The sequence below is a fragment of the Theobroma umbraticum genome, unplaced genomic scaffold (assembly GCF_002168275.2).
Source record: "Theobroma umbraticum cultivar Fairchild unplaced genomic scaffold, ASM216827v3 scaffold_67.0, whole genome shotgun sequence".
NCBI lineage: Eukaryota > Viridiplantae > Streptophyta > Magnoliopsida > Malvales > Malvaceae > Theobroma > Theobroma umbraticum.
Genome location: NW_018397262.1, coordinates 6539379 through 6554054, shown reverse-complemented (window position 1 = coordinate 6554054; position 14676 = coordinate 6539379). Strand labels below are relative to the sequence as shown.

The 14676-nt window shown below is 36.8% G+C and overlaps 2 protein-coding genes across 2 annotated transcripts in view; one reads left to right on the top strand and one right to left on the bottom strand.

The window, feature by feature from the left end:
- Window positions 1–4711, top strand: part of LOC110418937 (uncharacterized) — a 12536-nt gene extending 7825 nt beyond the window's left edge. The window contains exons 8-14 of the mRNA XM_021431754.2: window positions 235–1547; window positions 2078–2221; window positions 2919–3076; window positions 3484–3694; window positions 3852–4089; window positions 4176–4326; window positions 4406–4711. Of these exons, the coding sequence (XP_021287429.2) occupies window positions 235–1547; window positions 2078–2221; window positions 2919–3076; window positions 3484–3694; window positions 3852–4089; window positions 4176–4326; window positions 4406–4711 (2521 nt within the window). The remainder of the gene's footprint in view (window positions 1–234; window positions 1548–2077; window positions 2222–2918; window positions 3077–3483; window positions 3695–3851; window positions 4090–4175; window positions 4327–4405) is intronic.
- A 7056-nt stretch (window positions 4712–11767) lies between these two features.
- On the bottom strand, window positions 11768–14669 carry LOC110418863 (G-type lectin S-receptor-like serine/threonine-protein kinase SD1-1). The gene is made up of 7 exons (XM_089783909.1): window positions 14007–14669; window positions 13540–13671; window positions 13164–13314; window positions 12858–13072; window positions 12515–12752; window positions 12279–12434; window positions 11768–12192 (listed from the first exon to the last, which is right to left on the bottom strand). The coding sequence occupies exons 1-7, from the start codon at window positions 14617–14619 to the stop codon at window positions 11901–11903; spliced, it is 1797 nt and encodes a 598-aa protein (XP_089640035.1). The 5' UTR covers window positions 14620–14669; the 3' UTR covers window positions 11768–11900.
- Window positions 14670–14676: the final 7 nt, after the last annotated feature.

Sequence of the window (14676 nt, the reverse complement as noted above, 5' to 3'; positions counted from 1 at the left end):
TTTCTTACGTAATTCATTATTGTTGAAAACAAGAAATCAATTGGTTCAATCTTAGGTAGTCTTATGGCGCCAGAATGCACATTCTTTGGTCCAAGGTAGAAAATTCTACAGGCTCTGAACAGGAAAGCCTCAGGCAGCCATCAGAACGGAACGTCAAGAGTCAGGACTGTAATTATTCTATTTACAGTTTTCAGTTGTTTGATTCAGTTGAAGAAATATGGGAGAGACATTCAGGCAGGAAGTGGGTTTCATATCTTCAAATCTTTTGCTTCGGATAAAAGGCTTTACCATACTTCTTCTTTGCTTCGTTTTGTGTCCTAACTTAGTAATAACATCCACTGAGGTTGACACTGTAGATACAACTCGATCGATTAAAGATGGTGAGACCATAGTTTCGGCTGGTGGAGTCTTTGAAGTAGGATTTTTTAGCCCAAGTGTTACCAACAAAAGGTACTTGGGAATATGGTATAAGAAATCTAGCACGACTGTTGTCTGGGTGGCCAACAGAGAAGTACCCCTCAATGATTCTTCAGGAGTTCTAAAAGTTACCAACCAAGGAATTCTTGTCCTTCTTGACAACAACGGGAGCACTGTCTGGTCTTCCAACTCATCAACAATTGCTCGTAGACCGGTTGCACAGATCTTGGATTCAGGTAACCTTGTTGTTAAAGATGAGACTGATGGTAACCCTCAAAACTTCATGTGGCAGAGCTTCGATTATCCTTGGGATACATTCCTACCAAACATGAAGCTTGGAAAGGACTTGGTAACAGGTCTGGATCGTTACTTATCATCATGGAAGGAAACAAACGATCCTTTTCCGGGTAATTTTACCTATGGATTTGATCTTGATGGATTTCCAGAGTGGGTTCTGAGAGAGGGCTCGATAAAGAGAATGCGTCGTGGCGCTTGGAATGGTCTGAGGTTTAGTGGGATAACTGGTCTCACACCAAACTCTGTTTATGGATTTGAATTTGTTTTCAATGAGAAAGAGATATACTTCAGCTGGAACCTTTATAACAGCTCCACTCTTTCGAGGGCATTGCTCCTCCCCAATGGAAATATACAGAGATTCACATGGATTGATGAAGCCCAAAATTGGGTACTTCACCTTCCACCGTATCTAGATACTTGTGACAGTTATGCATTATGTGGTGTAAATGGCAATTGCAACAATAACAATGACAACTCCCCTGCATGCAATTGCTTAAAAGGATTTGAGCCAAAAAATAAAGAAGAATGGAAAGTGGCGCCTGGGTTGGGTGGATGTGTTAGAAAGACTCCGCTAAATTGTTCGGAAAATGGATTTCTGAAGTATGCTGGACTAAAGTTGCCCGACGCAAGTCAATCCTGGTTTAACTATAGTATGAACCTGGAGGAGTGCAAGAACCACTGCATGAAGAACTGCAACTGCACAGCTTATACTAATTTGGATGTAAGAGGAAAAGGAAGTGGGTGTTTGATTTGGTTCAATGATCTGATTGATATCAGACAGGTGACTCAAAATGAACAAGTAATTTACATAAGAATGGCTGCAGCAGAACTTGGTATGTTATCATCCTCTAACCCTGAAGAACATTTATGTCATAAATTTTTCATCAATTCTAGATAACTTAAACTTAAAATGAGAGTGACTGGCAAAGAGTGCAAGAGCAGCAAAATGGCTGAAATTATTTTTGTTACATCTCCAAAGACAGCTGAACATGGTTATAACAGTAGGACAGCTGAACATGGTTATGACAGTAGGACAGCTGAAATTTTAAGTTCGGTATGCGTGTATTGAATTTTTCAGATCATTAGATCACTGCCATCTAGTTTAAGCTGATTTTTTGGGTGTTTGTCCCTCTAGTATATGCTTAGTTTATTGGTTACACCAATATAGAATTATTGAATGGCAATATATTTATTTTAAAATTGGTGAGAAGTAGCAATTAGATTTGGAGTTGGAGTAGGTGTCCAACCTGAACCAAAGGCTTAAGTTGTATGCCAACAATTTGATTGGTGAGCCTGGTAGTCAGTGATGGAAATTCCTTATTCTTATTTCAATGTTTTCTGTTGTGATTTTCATTGTATACAGTTCAAATTGACAGTAAGAAGACAAAAGTTGAATCCAATATGAAGAAAATTAGAGTGATAATTGGTGTCAGCATTGCATTGCCTACTATAGTTCTGGTCCTAGGATTGGTTCTGTTTATTTGGAGGAAGAAACACCATGAACGAGGTATGTGTTTCCTCCGATCCATTTTTACATTTTGAAACTTCTGCCAAGTTTGATGCGAGTGATTAGACAATAAGTAGATGAAAAGCTAATGTTGTTAATGGTAACTAAGTACTTCAGGAAAAAAGAAAACAAAAACAACAAACAGAACTTCATTTGTATTAGAAAACTAGGGTAGGTAATGGATGCATGCAGTTAATGGGATAGTGTTGTTTTATAGCTTATCAGAAGCTTAGCATTCAATATCAGTAGGTAATACTACTGCAGCACAACATCAGTAGAGCAAGCAGCCATAGATGAAAGAAAAAACAGAACAGAACAGAGGAGCACAAAAACAGGAAACTAAGGCAACTTAGCCTGATATTCATTAACTTCAGTATATGTACAAATGAAAGCTTTCAAACAAAGTTTTAATCATAAGTTGTGCACCACAATAGTCTAACTCATAGGAGAGCCTAACTATCAATCAAAACATGCATTAGGTGCATGACAGACATTAACCTAGACAGTAACTGTCAAAACACAAAACAGTGAGGCATGGGCATTTGACAGAAAATAAGGCTTCCAGGGTCTTCAATGCAAGTCTCAATTTAACAGATAGCGTTCCTACTGTAGCTTCTCTGTCAATTTTTTGAAAGCTGACCTTTTACAAATAGGTTTCTGCTATCATTTCATGTATACACCGGCTCCTACATTGCAGGATTTTTTAAATGCGTTTGTGGAAGCAGTTCTAATAATGCAAATCAGAGGGAAGATCCAGAAGTACCATTTTTTGACATGGCCACAATTGTCCATGCAACCAAAAATTTTTCTATCAAGAATAAACTTGGAGAAGGTGGTTTTGGATCTGTCTTCAAGGTAACAATGTAGTAAATTGTCTAGCAACATGTTCATTGTTAATAGCTATGATGGTTTCCACCTCTTTGCATTGACATCAATACAGTAGCCGTAAATGGGGTTTTCTGCAACTTATGTGCCCAATGCATTAGATGTTACTCAATAGATGTTGACTAAACTATTCAATTGATCATAAGACTATACACTTCAAAGATCGATGGAACTTTTTTTCCGTATTCATCTTCAATAGGGAATTCAATTAACTCTCATTTGTTTCTCTCTGTGAGGTGTGAGTGGGTGTTTGGTTATGAAAATAGGAAAACCATCCTCCTTTTTTTATGTGGTAAGGTGCCTGTATAAGCTTTGGCAGCTTCAAGAAAACTTTTAAGCATTACCAGAAATGATCTTTGGGTATAATTAAACTTCAGGGTACGCTGAAGGATGGAAGAGAAATAGCAGTAAAGAGGCTATCAGAGAATTCGAGACAAGGTCTTAGTGAGTTCAAAAATGAAGTAGTTCATATTGCAAAGCTGCAGCACCGAAATTTAGTGAAGCTTCTTGGATGCTGCGTTGAAGGAGATGAAAAGATGTTGATCTATGAATTCATGCCTAACAAAAGCCTGAACTTCTTTCTTTTTGGTAAGTCTTTCTCTAACCTTGGATATGGTTTGATTGTTGGACTTGACTGCATTCATCTTATAACCCCAACTGCATACCAGACTTTGGGTTGCAAGATGAAGTGGTTAGCCAATGAATAAATTTGCACAAGATTGAACTGTGTAAGAAATTTGAGCAGATCAAGCTCAAAGCTTGTCACTGGATTGGCCTAAGCGCTACAACATCATCAATGGTATTGCTCGTGGACTCCTTTATCTCCATCAAGATTCAAGGCAAAGAATAATTCATAGAGATCTGAAGACAGGTAACATATTACTGGACAGTCAACTGAACCCAAAAATTTCAGACTTTGGCCTTGCTAGAAGTTTTGGGGAAAATGTCACCAAAGAAAAGACAAAGAAAGTGGTGGGAACATAGTAAGTTTTGGCCCCAGACTGGTACAACATTTAGCAACATCATATCATGTAAATCTGAAACAACATGTAATGATTCTTAACTGCAGTGGTTACATGTCTCCGGAGTATGCAATTGATGGGCTCTACTCGATTAAATCTGATGTTTTTAGCTTTGGCGTGTTGGTGCTAGAGATTGTTAGTGGGAAAAGGAATAGAGGATTCTCTCATCCAGATCACCACCATAACCTCCTCGGGCATGTAAGTTTCAAATTATGATCCCCTCTCATCATCTCCTGGTTTGAATTCTATTATAATTAAAGTGGCTTCAACTCAGTAGGCATGGAAGCTTTATGCTGAAGGCAAACCCTTGGAACTGATTGCTGCACCAATTAGAGACATCTCCAATCTATCTGAAGTTCTGAGATCAATTCATATAGGTCTTCTATGCGTGCAACGGAATCCTGAAGATAGGCCAAGGATGTCAACTGTGGTCCTGATGCTTGGTGGAGAAAGTCCTCTACCTCAGCCTAAACAACCAGGTTTTTTCAATGAAAGGGATCTAAGTGAAGCTAAATCCTCATCAAGCAATCAGAAACCATGTTCGTATGATGAACTCACCATTACACTAATGGAGCGAAGATAACTGATTTTTTCTGATATTAACCTTTTCATTCTGTTTTCACTTTCATGTCTTAGTGACAAAAATACAGATGTAACATCTAATGCTTCAATGTGCAGTTCAAAGATTCAAAAGTGAAGAATAGGAATGAGTGAGAGTGTTCTATTCGAAAACAGTTGTAATGATCTCCCAATACTCCTAGAATTAGCATTGTAATTCCAAATACTCTGGAATCTTGAGTTGAGATCTTTAGATAGGCCATTTGACTTGGGGCATTTGTCTTGGGTCGGGGTGTTGTTAGTGCACCTAGCAGCCACACAGGGTTTTCCAATATCTCCACCAAGTGCTGGCTATAGAAATTGACGCTACCTTTCGTCTCCAAGGCAGCCTAAAGTTTTTTTTGATAGCCAAGTACTATGAGAACAGAAACAGAGGAAAAAGGATTCAAATATGGCTGAATTTTTTAAAGTTTCAGGTAAACATGACTAAAATTCATGACATGTGATTAATCATTTCTGAAGAAAAACAGCAACCTACCATCATCCGCGTCGATAGTAACCCGTCGTAGATCAGAAAATGAAATCTGTGAAAAGTTTTTGCTAAGAAAAGGCTGAGTTCTAGGCTGAGAAAATAATGGAGATTGAGGTCTCGGTTGCAGAAGAGTGGCGTCAGTTCTTGAAAGAAGGAAGATGTCCACGTCTCATTTACATGTCTTATTATTCTATCTTTAAGCTGTTCTATTTTATGCTATAATAAAGCCCCCATTTTGTGAGCCGTTAACGACAGCAGTTATCTATATGCTATATGCTATATGTGCTGTCCTTTGATCCCTTATTTTCAAGGTAACTCATTCTTGTTCTTGTCCTTTTAGTGGTTGTGTTTAAATACACTTATCTTTGTCTTGTTGTGATTTGAAAGATGTCGGGATAAGGCTGCATGATGCAGCCTCTGTTACAGGCAAGGAAAAAACAGGGATGAACAAAAATGCTTAGCAAGGAACTAAAGTTCATCCAATTCATTACTGGTTGCTTAAGATATTTAAGTAAAACGGATTCAAACGTGGATAATAGCTTACAACACTTGGTCACAAGCATAAGACAAGTGTTAAAATGCATTAAGACCTAAGCATGCATGACAACATGTTAATACATAAGCTGTGAGGAGTAATAGCTGTCAAGGACTTGAGTTGAGTTTGGACAAGTGTTAAACTGCTACTGCAGGTTGCATGCAAGTATTAGCTTCAACATGTCTTTCAATTTATCTCGGTTAAGTATTCTGATAATATTCTCTAAAGATCAACAGAAAACAAAAAAAGGTTGAATTCTAGTTAAACAACTGGTAAACGCAATAACACATTTAAGTTATAGATCAGCATGTTTGGTCTTCAATATACTGCTAGAGGGGAGATCATTAGAACAGGTTGATGATGGCAGCCTAAAAGACTCTTTTATCCTTTCAACAGTGCTACGATCAATCCATGTTGGTCTATTATGTGTGCACCAAAGTCCAGAGGACAGATCAAGCATGCAACTGTTGTTCTGATGCAAACTAGTGAAACTGCAGTACCTGCCTCAGACAAAAAAGGGCCTGGATTTTCACAGAAAGGTAGCTGTACGAAATAGATTCTTCTCCGTCCAAGGTTGGATCATGTTCTACTAATAGTAGAAACTCCAAGAATATGATACTTGTATATCAGGGAATCTTTTTATAGTTCATCTTTATTTTTTTGTCTGTTTGAACTTTTTAACTTGGAAAATGCAAAACATTTTAGTTACAATGATTGTCAATAGACTCAATCGTTTATATAGAAGTCTACAAACTGATGACAAACAGAACAATCAGAAAGAGAAGGAGCAGATGGAATCGCCGATGACAATGTTAATGTCAAACAATCTCCAAATAAACTCCACTAGAAAGCTAACCAAATAGTAGTGAACCAATATAGAAACTGATGTCACCAGCACAATACCTTAAACAGGTTCCAAAAGAGCCCCAATTCCAAGCTCCATTCTCTTACCATTAGAGTACTAAGAGTTTGGCTCAACAGGCATTTAAAGATCGGAAACTGGAGTGACTGCAGCCTTTGAAGAACCTTGGACAATTTCCGCAATCAAGGTAATGCCAAAGAAACAAGCCATGACCAGGAAAATGTTGAATCCCAAGGATTTTGCAATGAGGTACAGTATAACTGAACAAATGTTAACTTTTTGTTGCTTCACCACCTTATCGACATCCACTAGCAGCCGGCAAAATATACCAACAATGAACAAAAACAAGCAAGTTGCAATTGCAGAAAACCCAACAGGAACTTTGGTTTCTTTCAGATTTAAAGTCGGAGCAGATATGATGTTCAGGCGTTTCAGAACATCGTCAAATGCAGTAATGCCTGATAAAATGGTCATTAGAAGAAACAAGGCCACGCTTAAGCCAAAAGTAATAATGTAGACGATTGGACTGATATCCTTGTTTGGGAACTTCATATCCATTATCGTTACCATTATTTGCTGCCAGAACATACCATCCAAGGCTGGCAATGTGAAGAAAGGAATTACATTGAACCAAAATGGCAATATACTGAAACCATTCTCCATTTTATCATCCAGTCCTGCTTCCTCCAGGTAGAAAAAGATTTGGGAAATTTATGCTCAACCACTAGGGAAAACATTCCTTACAACTAAAAACTTTACACCCAGTTGATTGAAAAGTTGGTTTAGTGTAAATTTTAACATGAAGAACAGTAATGGATGAGAACCATTAAGGTTCAAGAGTATGTTCATTAAGCAAATATATCCAGAACACTTAATAATTATACTTATTGATACAAATCAACTAGAAATTTAACATGCTTGATCTACAAGAAACAAAATCATATAGGAAACAAGTACAACTTCAACTAAAAACAAGTATAGGAATAGTTAGCTTTGCACAAAGCATGGCTTGATTTACCTAGAGATGATACATGTGTCTGCATGTTTACTTAATCTTATATATCTATTAAACTCGATGAAAAATAGTTCTCTCTCATCCATATATCATATATCCCTCTTAGGTTTTAACTCTAAATTTGTGATTTTAAAAAGTCAATTTCCATTATCCATGCAATTGTATGCACAATTTTTATATTTTTTGACATCGAAGCAAACAAAATCATTTTGTGTTTTACATTTTATTTTGGACTATAAAAAAAAAAAACCGCAACTCTCCTTTGTCTTAACATTTACACTTGAAACCATTAAAGCTTCATCTTGAACTGAAGCAAACAAAATCATAATACAAACAGAAAATAAAAAGAAGAAATGGGGATTTGAAGGCACATGCCTGGATATTAGCTTGGAAACTACAGCTCTTTGATGATGAAAGTGAATTGACTTTGACATGGATTTCCAAGTCTATTTCAAATTACTAATTTCCTATCCTTTGTTATCAACATTACCTACTGTAAGTTTCCTAAACCGTTAAATTATTAAATTTTATATTTATATCATAAATAAATAAACTATTTATTTAATTTGGATTATTTTCTCATTTGTAAAGGAGGAAATTTATTAAATTATCCTCAATTAAGGGGGCAGTTATATAAAGCTATTTATGAAACTTATAATTACAACGTCGACGTATAAAATAATAATTAAAAATTTTTAGACTTATCATCATGGTTATACAGTTATGTTTGAATTACACTGATATGTCATGATTATCTTGTTTAATAGTTATTTAATTCTCATAATAGGAACTGTGTTTCGATAAGATTCTTTAAGAAATCAATGAATACTAAACTTTAATCTAATAATCAATAAGAGTATTTGGATTTGGGTTAATCACTTTTACGTATTTTTGGAGTTTAGAGAGAAGAAAGATATTGCTTAAGCATCCTAAGGGTAAATAAATACAAAATGTGATGCATGTACATCTTAGCTCATCATCTCATCCATTCTTGTTTCCTTCTTGATCAGGTCTTACACGAAAAGCCAAAGCTGCCCCTAACTTGTCACGTCCCAAACATTCGTGGCTAGCACGCATGAGCTTGACAAGTAAGCTTGCGAGACTGGAAGAAGCCTTTACTCATAAGTCCTATACAACATAATTCATTTATATAAGGCCTCCTGGCAACATCGTATCATGAAATCATTCTTAAACATTAAAAAATTTAGCCGTTGTGGCTCATTTTCATCTACAAGACTTAAACATAAATTTATATAGCCATACAATGGCTGTCTCATCAATCCACTTAACATCTCATTACATTTACATAGGGCAGCACAGTGCTTGCATAATCCCTTTTAGAGATAATCATTTTATACACTGCAGAAGCGTAAGACTCAATCTATGACCCAGCGGAGATACGTTGCTAGCAGATAACACACCACTTGCCAAAATTGTGCGTCTGATGTCGACAATGCTATGCCACCTGACCCTCTTTGTCTATTTATCTGCACAATACAATCAAATAGGGTGTGTCACTATTGTACTTAGTGAGCAGGAGCATAAATCAACTGTAATTGTGCAGGTATAGTTGCTACACATATCCTCTAAACATGCATATACATAAGTAAGCGTCAACATACTTATAACTGGACAGGTCTGTTATTATATATCATATACATCATCATCATCTTGTAGTATACTACGTTGTTACATATGTATACATAAAAAGGCAAGGTGATCTATGTCTATCATGCCTACTATATCTCATCATTAGTGTCGTCTATCCGCCTTATCTAGCATATGAATTGGCCCACCATATGGTCGTCTACATACGTTTTAATCACACTTACCTCTTAAGCATCCATATCAATGCAAACGTCCTTGGACTCCATAAGCTTGCATTTCATCATACTATGTTTATCATATACATATGGCTCTTACCTCGAGCTTTTGCATTAATCATTAATTCGTAGCACAAAATATCGTAATTTACATTGCATATCCTATGGAATTCCACTACATATTCATAACATTGTAACATATCATTGAGTGGTCCTCCTTGAATATAACATAGTCACGTGCAGTGGCCAACCGATGAACATCATACATTATCATGTCACGCCCCATTGCTGCAGCAAACAACAGAGTCAGGTCATGCCCCATTGTCGAGGCAAACGACGGAGTCTTGTCAAGCCCTATTGCCACGGCAAACTACAGAATCTATAATCATCATCTAAAGTAATCTCAACAAATGGCATCATAGCATTATAAGCGGGATGAAACCACCATCCTTATTTACTACTATCCCTATAGGCTTTATACATCATTGCACAGCAGGTGGGAATCATAAGCAGGATGAAACCACCATCCTTACTTACCACTATCTCTGCAAGCAACATACATAGTCACAGGGATATGGATACACTCAACCTCATGATATACATTGTTCGGAATCATCCTCGGATGGAATATGCTTATTTCACATCATAACATTGTCCAAAATCATCCATGGACAAATCATCATCATCATTATCTATCACAATCACATAATCATGAACTTACATTTTATTCTCATCATGGTCCACATTTTTGCATTTAGCCTAGGCACAATCTTTCTAGGCATATCATAAGATTCTCATAACATTCATTAGTCTAGACATAACATTTCTTGATGTATTTATCATATACACATTCATCATAACATCCTAACTCCCATAATATTAGCTCATATTCATATTAACTTTATTAGCCTAGGCATAATCCTTCTAGGCATATCACATCATTCATAATCATTTTCTAGTATGAGAATTTTACCTTTAAACATACTTATGGCTTATACATAGCATACATCATGCATTTTCATTATAGAAGCATACATGCACTCTAGTCTTTATGCTCCTATGCTTTGAAATTCCCCACTCACCTTGACACTATGAGTGTTCTTTTTTAGCCTTGGACAATTCAGCTCACCAAGCCTCAATTTCAGCTTATCAATCCCTTAGCTTCAATCCATACAATTCAGCACTTTGGGCAACATTCTTTCTTCCATAGGTATCTAACATTTAATAGTGGATAATCATCAGCATTTATATCATAATCTCAATTGCATAGCTAAGTCTTAGCTTTCAAATAAATTTTCAGCTTTTCAAATAGCTAAATCTATAACTAACTAGCATAAAATGCCCAAATCTCTTAAATTCTTCAACATAGAGTTAAATCTTTACCGTAGACATTGTTTTGGCTTACTCAAACCTCAAATCTCCAACTGATTTCCAACACCATCAACCATTAAATCTTAAACACATATTTCTAATTATCAAACCGTTCAAATTAGAAATCATCGGTGAAAAGCTTTTAATTTACCTTTAGATTGGTTTCCTAGCTTTAAAAACACCTTCTCCAAACTCCAAATCACCAAGGAGGATAGGGGTTTTGAGAGAGGGTGAGAGAGTTCTTAGTTTCTCTCTTTGTTTTTGAATGGGTGGACTGCCCAATATCTTATATTTTTTGTAAATCTGCATGCATGATTGATACATTTGGCAATGTATCGATACATTTGGCAATGTATCGATACATTTACTCTGGTTCAATTTAAATCTATTGATACATAAGGCATTGTATTGATACTTTTTAAACAAGATACTCTCTGCCCTTAATGTATTGATACTTTTCATCTAGAATGTTTTCTTCTTTAAATCTGCGATACATAAGGCAATGTATCGATACATGATTCCCATAAGACCCTTTGGGTTCTTACTGCCTTGAATGTATTGCCTCATGTATCCATACTGTTTGTCCAAAATGCACTTTTCCAACACGTGAAGCATTCCTAACTCGATTCCCAATCTCCCATATCCTTTCCAGCTAACATTACCTATCAGAATTCATTAAACTTCATCCAATATCAACACATAAGCATATCACATAGCTTAAATTCTCATCCTTGCCTTATGTTTCATAGCATATCAATTAAACATAACATAATTTACATACACATTATGCTCAATTAAGTGCCAAACAATGCACTATACCATTTGGGTGCTAGGCATATGCACATCATCATCATTTATGTGCCAAACGTATGCACGATATCATTTAAACTTTCACTTACTCATTTATACCCAATTATCTTCTATGGACATGGGCATATTCTCATTTTCATAGATACATAAAGTCATTACACATTAACCTCTTAAATTAGCCTGTCTATCGACTTAACCATCATACACATAAAACACAGACAATTCAGGAGTGTTACATAGCTCCATTTGTCAAGTGACAAATCCAACTACCGTGCCTCTAACAGGGTAACGGTGCACTCATTTGCAGAAGATGATTTACAGTTGCTTGTTGAAGACTCAGCTTCAGGCATATTCCTCCTTGTGAAAAACCCTGGCTGCTTTGGTTGAGGCAATGCACTTTCACTGCCTAGCATTAAAATTACAGAAGACATGTTTGGTCTATCTTCTGGTCGTTGCTGCACGCACAATAATCCCACATGAATGCATCGCTGCACTTCAGATGGCAAGCTAAAGTCCCAAAGGGCATCACCAATCAGTTCCATTGGCCTCCTTTCTGTCCTAACTCCAAGCCTGAAATCTCAAAAATTCAGAATCATGATTTCTACCTTGGAAATTCAACATGGTTAACAATCTCAACATTTAACCTTACATGTCCGAGAAGATTGTGATCATGATCTGGGTGGGAAAATCCCCTGTTCTTCTTTCCACTTACTATCTCAAGGACAAGAACCCCAAAGCTAAAGACATCAGATTTCATTGAGAAAACCCCATCAATGGCATATTCAGGCGACATATAACCACTGCGAATATGTTGTCAAAACAATTTAATAGCAACGTAAAGGATAGCCATAAAGAAAGATTTGATTAACTTTGTACTTACCATGTTCCGACCACTTTATTTGTGTTGGCCTCAGTTTGCTCTCCCCAAAATGTTTTAGCTAAGCCAAAATCTGAAATTTTTGGATTCATTGCCTTATCCAGTAAAATGTTGCTAGACTTGAGATCTCTGTGGATTATTCTAAGCCTAGAGTCTTGATGAAGATAAAGAAGTCCTCGAGCAATTCCACCAATAATATTCACTCGCTTACTCCAATCTAGTAGATTGCTTCTTGTTTGATCTGATTCAGTTCCCCATGTTAGCCAAACCACTAATAGAATCCTTAAAGGGAAGGTGTCAGAGAAAAAAGATTTCGAAACATGAAAGGAATAGTGAAGGACCAAACCGAAAATAAAGTAGTCCAAACTTTTGTTGGCCATGTATTCATAGATTAACAATTTTTCATCTCCTTGAATGCAACAGCCGAGAAGCTTTACAAGATTGCGGTGCTGAAGTTTGGCAATCAAAATAACTTCATTTTTGAATTCTTTCAGCCCTTGTCCAGAATCATTTGACAGTCTCTTTACTGCTATGTGCTGCCCCTCTGCAATGTACCCTTTAAGACCATAACAAATAAATGTTATACTTACAAGAAATATACATGCTGCAGAACTTGAATGAAGCCGCGGTAGCATATCGTTGCTTTACCTTGTAAACAGATCCAAATCCACCTCTTCCCAGCAAGTTCTCAATAGAAAAGTTATTTGTGGCATTTGCTATGGTCCCAAAATTAAATAATGGCAATTCCATCTCTTCGTTCTCCCTTTCATCACAATCCATTGCACGATTCTTTATTGTCAATCCTGAAACGATGCACAATGTATTGGCATTAGTGCAAGCACCTTATGTATATAGTTAAGTCAGGCGTTGTGGGGAAGGGATTCACAGCAACGTTAGTAAAAATCATTTCAAAATAAGAAAAATAGGGGCTGGTTATGAGGACTAACAGCAGACATTTTAATCCGACAATTTTGTCCAGATAAGCAGCTTTTGCTTAAGTTTCAACATAAGTAATCAAGTTTATTTACCTTTGTTATTGCGTTTCCTCCACAGGATACACAAGACGGGTAGTATCAGCATTCCAATTCCTATTATGACAGAGCCGACTATAATTGCTGCTCGCTTTTTCTCCCATGATTGCCTTTTTTGTTCGATATTAGCTGCAAGATATGAGATAAAGTCAGAGATGTGGATTTTCAGTTTTTTTTCCAAGTTTGTTAGAATAAATAATTCTGCAGAAGGCAAACTGATCATGTCCATAGTTCCAAAGTTTTCATCCATCTTTCCTTCGCTGCCATCCAAAGATTGTCCTGAGCTTACCATGGTTCAAGAGCAAGGTACCTGAAAAATGTTCTCCAGTTTCTACTCGTATTGATTCTTACCTCTAAATCCTACTTCCTCTAGACTAAATCCCTCAGGATATAATTGCACGAATAAATATTGAAAAAAAAAAAGATTTAAACACGATCCATAGTGAAAAGAAGAGGACAAGTACCTATTTCAGAAGCAGCAAGTCGAATATAAAGGTCTTGCCCATCCTGCCCTATATCATCTCTCATGTCCAACAGATCACCAAACCACAGCAGGCATCCGCTTCCCCCCTCTCTTATATCTGAATTTGCATATGCAGTGCAAGAGCAATCACTCAAACATAACTGCTTGCAGTCTTTGATGTTCATGGTCGCGTTAACCTTGGAATGGGACGTGTCTGGCAATTTCAAACCCGTGCGCTTGTGAAAGCTATCTCCATTGTTACAAACCAATGGAGTTCTTCTAACACACCCATCATACCAAACTCTTGAATCCCACTTTCCTACAAATTTGGGCGTGAACCCTTCCAAGCATGAACACACAGCTGGAGAGTCATTTTCATTGCAGGTAGCATATGTTCCACAAAGGGCATAGTTCATACACTGATCAAGACGTGACGTAATTAAAGACTCCCAATCACGTTGTTTATCACTCCATAAAAGGAGCTGAACAAAGCCTGCTGGGTTCAGCATGTACCTAATAACTTCTGAACTGTTTTTGGGCTCAGCAGTATAACAGACTTCATTCTCATTCAACTCAAATTCATGGTTGAAATAGATCAATGCAATCCTTCTCATCGATTGAAAGAGAAGACCATTCCAAGGTCCTGCTCTGTACTCTATTTTAGATCCCTT

Bases quoted from the DNA above. Each gene is read 5' to 3' on its own strand.
- LOC110418863 (XM_089783909.1), bottom strand. From the start codon at position 14,619: ATGAGAAGGATTGCATTGATCTATTTCAACCATGAATTTGAGTTGAAT. The intron at 13,672-14,006 runs GTACTTGTCCTC...CATATCTTGCAG, and splicing joins ACTTGCTGCTTCTGAAATAG to CTAATATCGAACAAAAAAGG. The intron at 12,753-12,857 runs GTTTGGTCCTTC...GAACTGAATCAG, and splicing joins TTTGGACTACTTTATTTTCG to ATCAAACAAGAAGCAATCTA.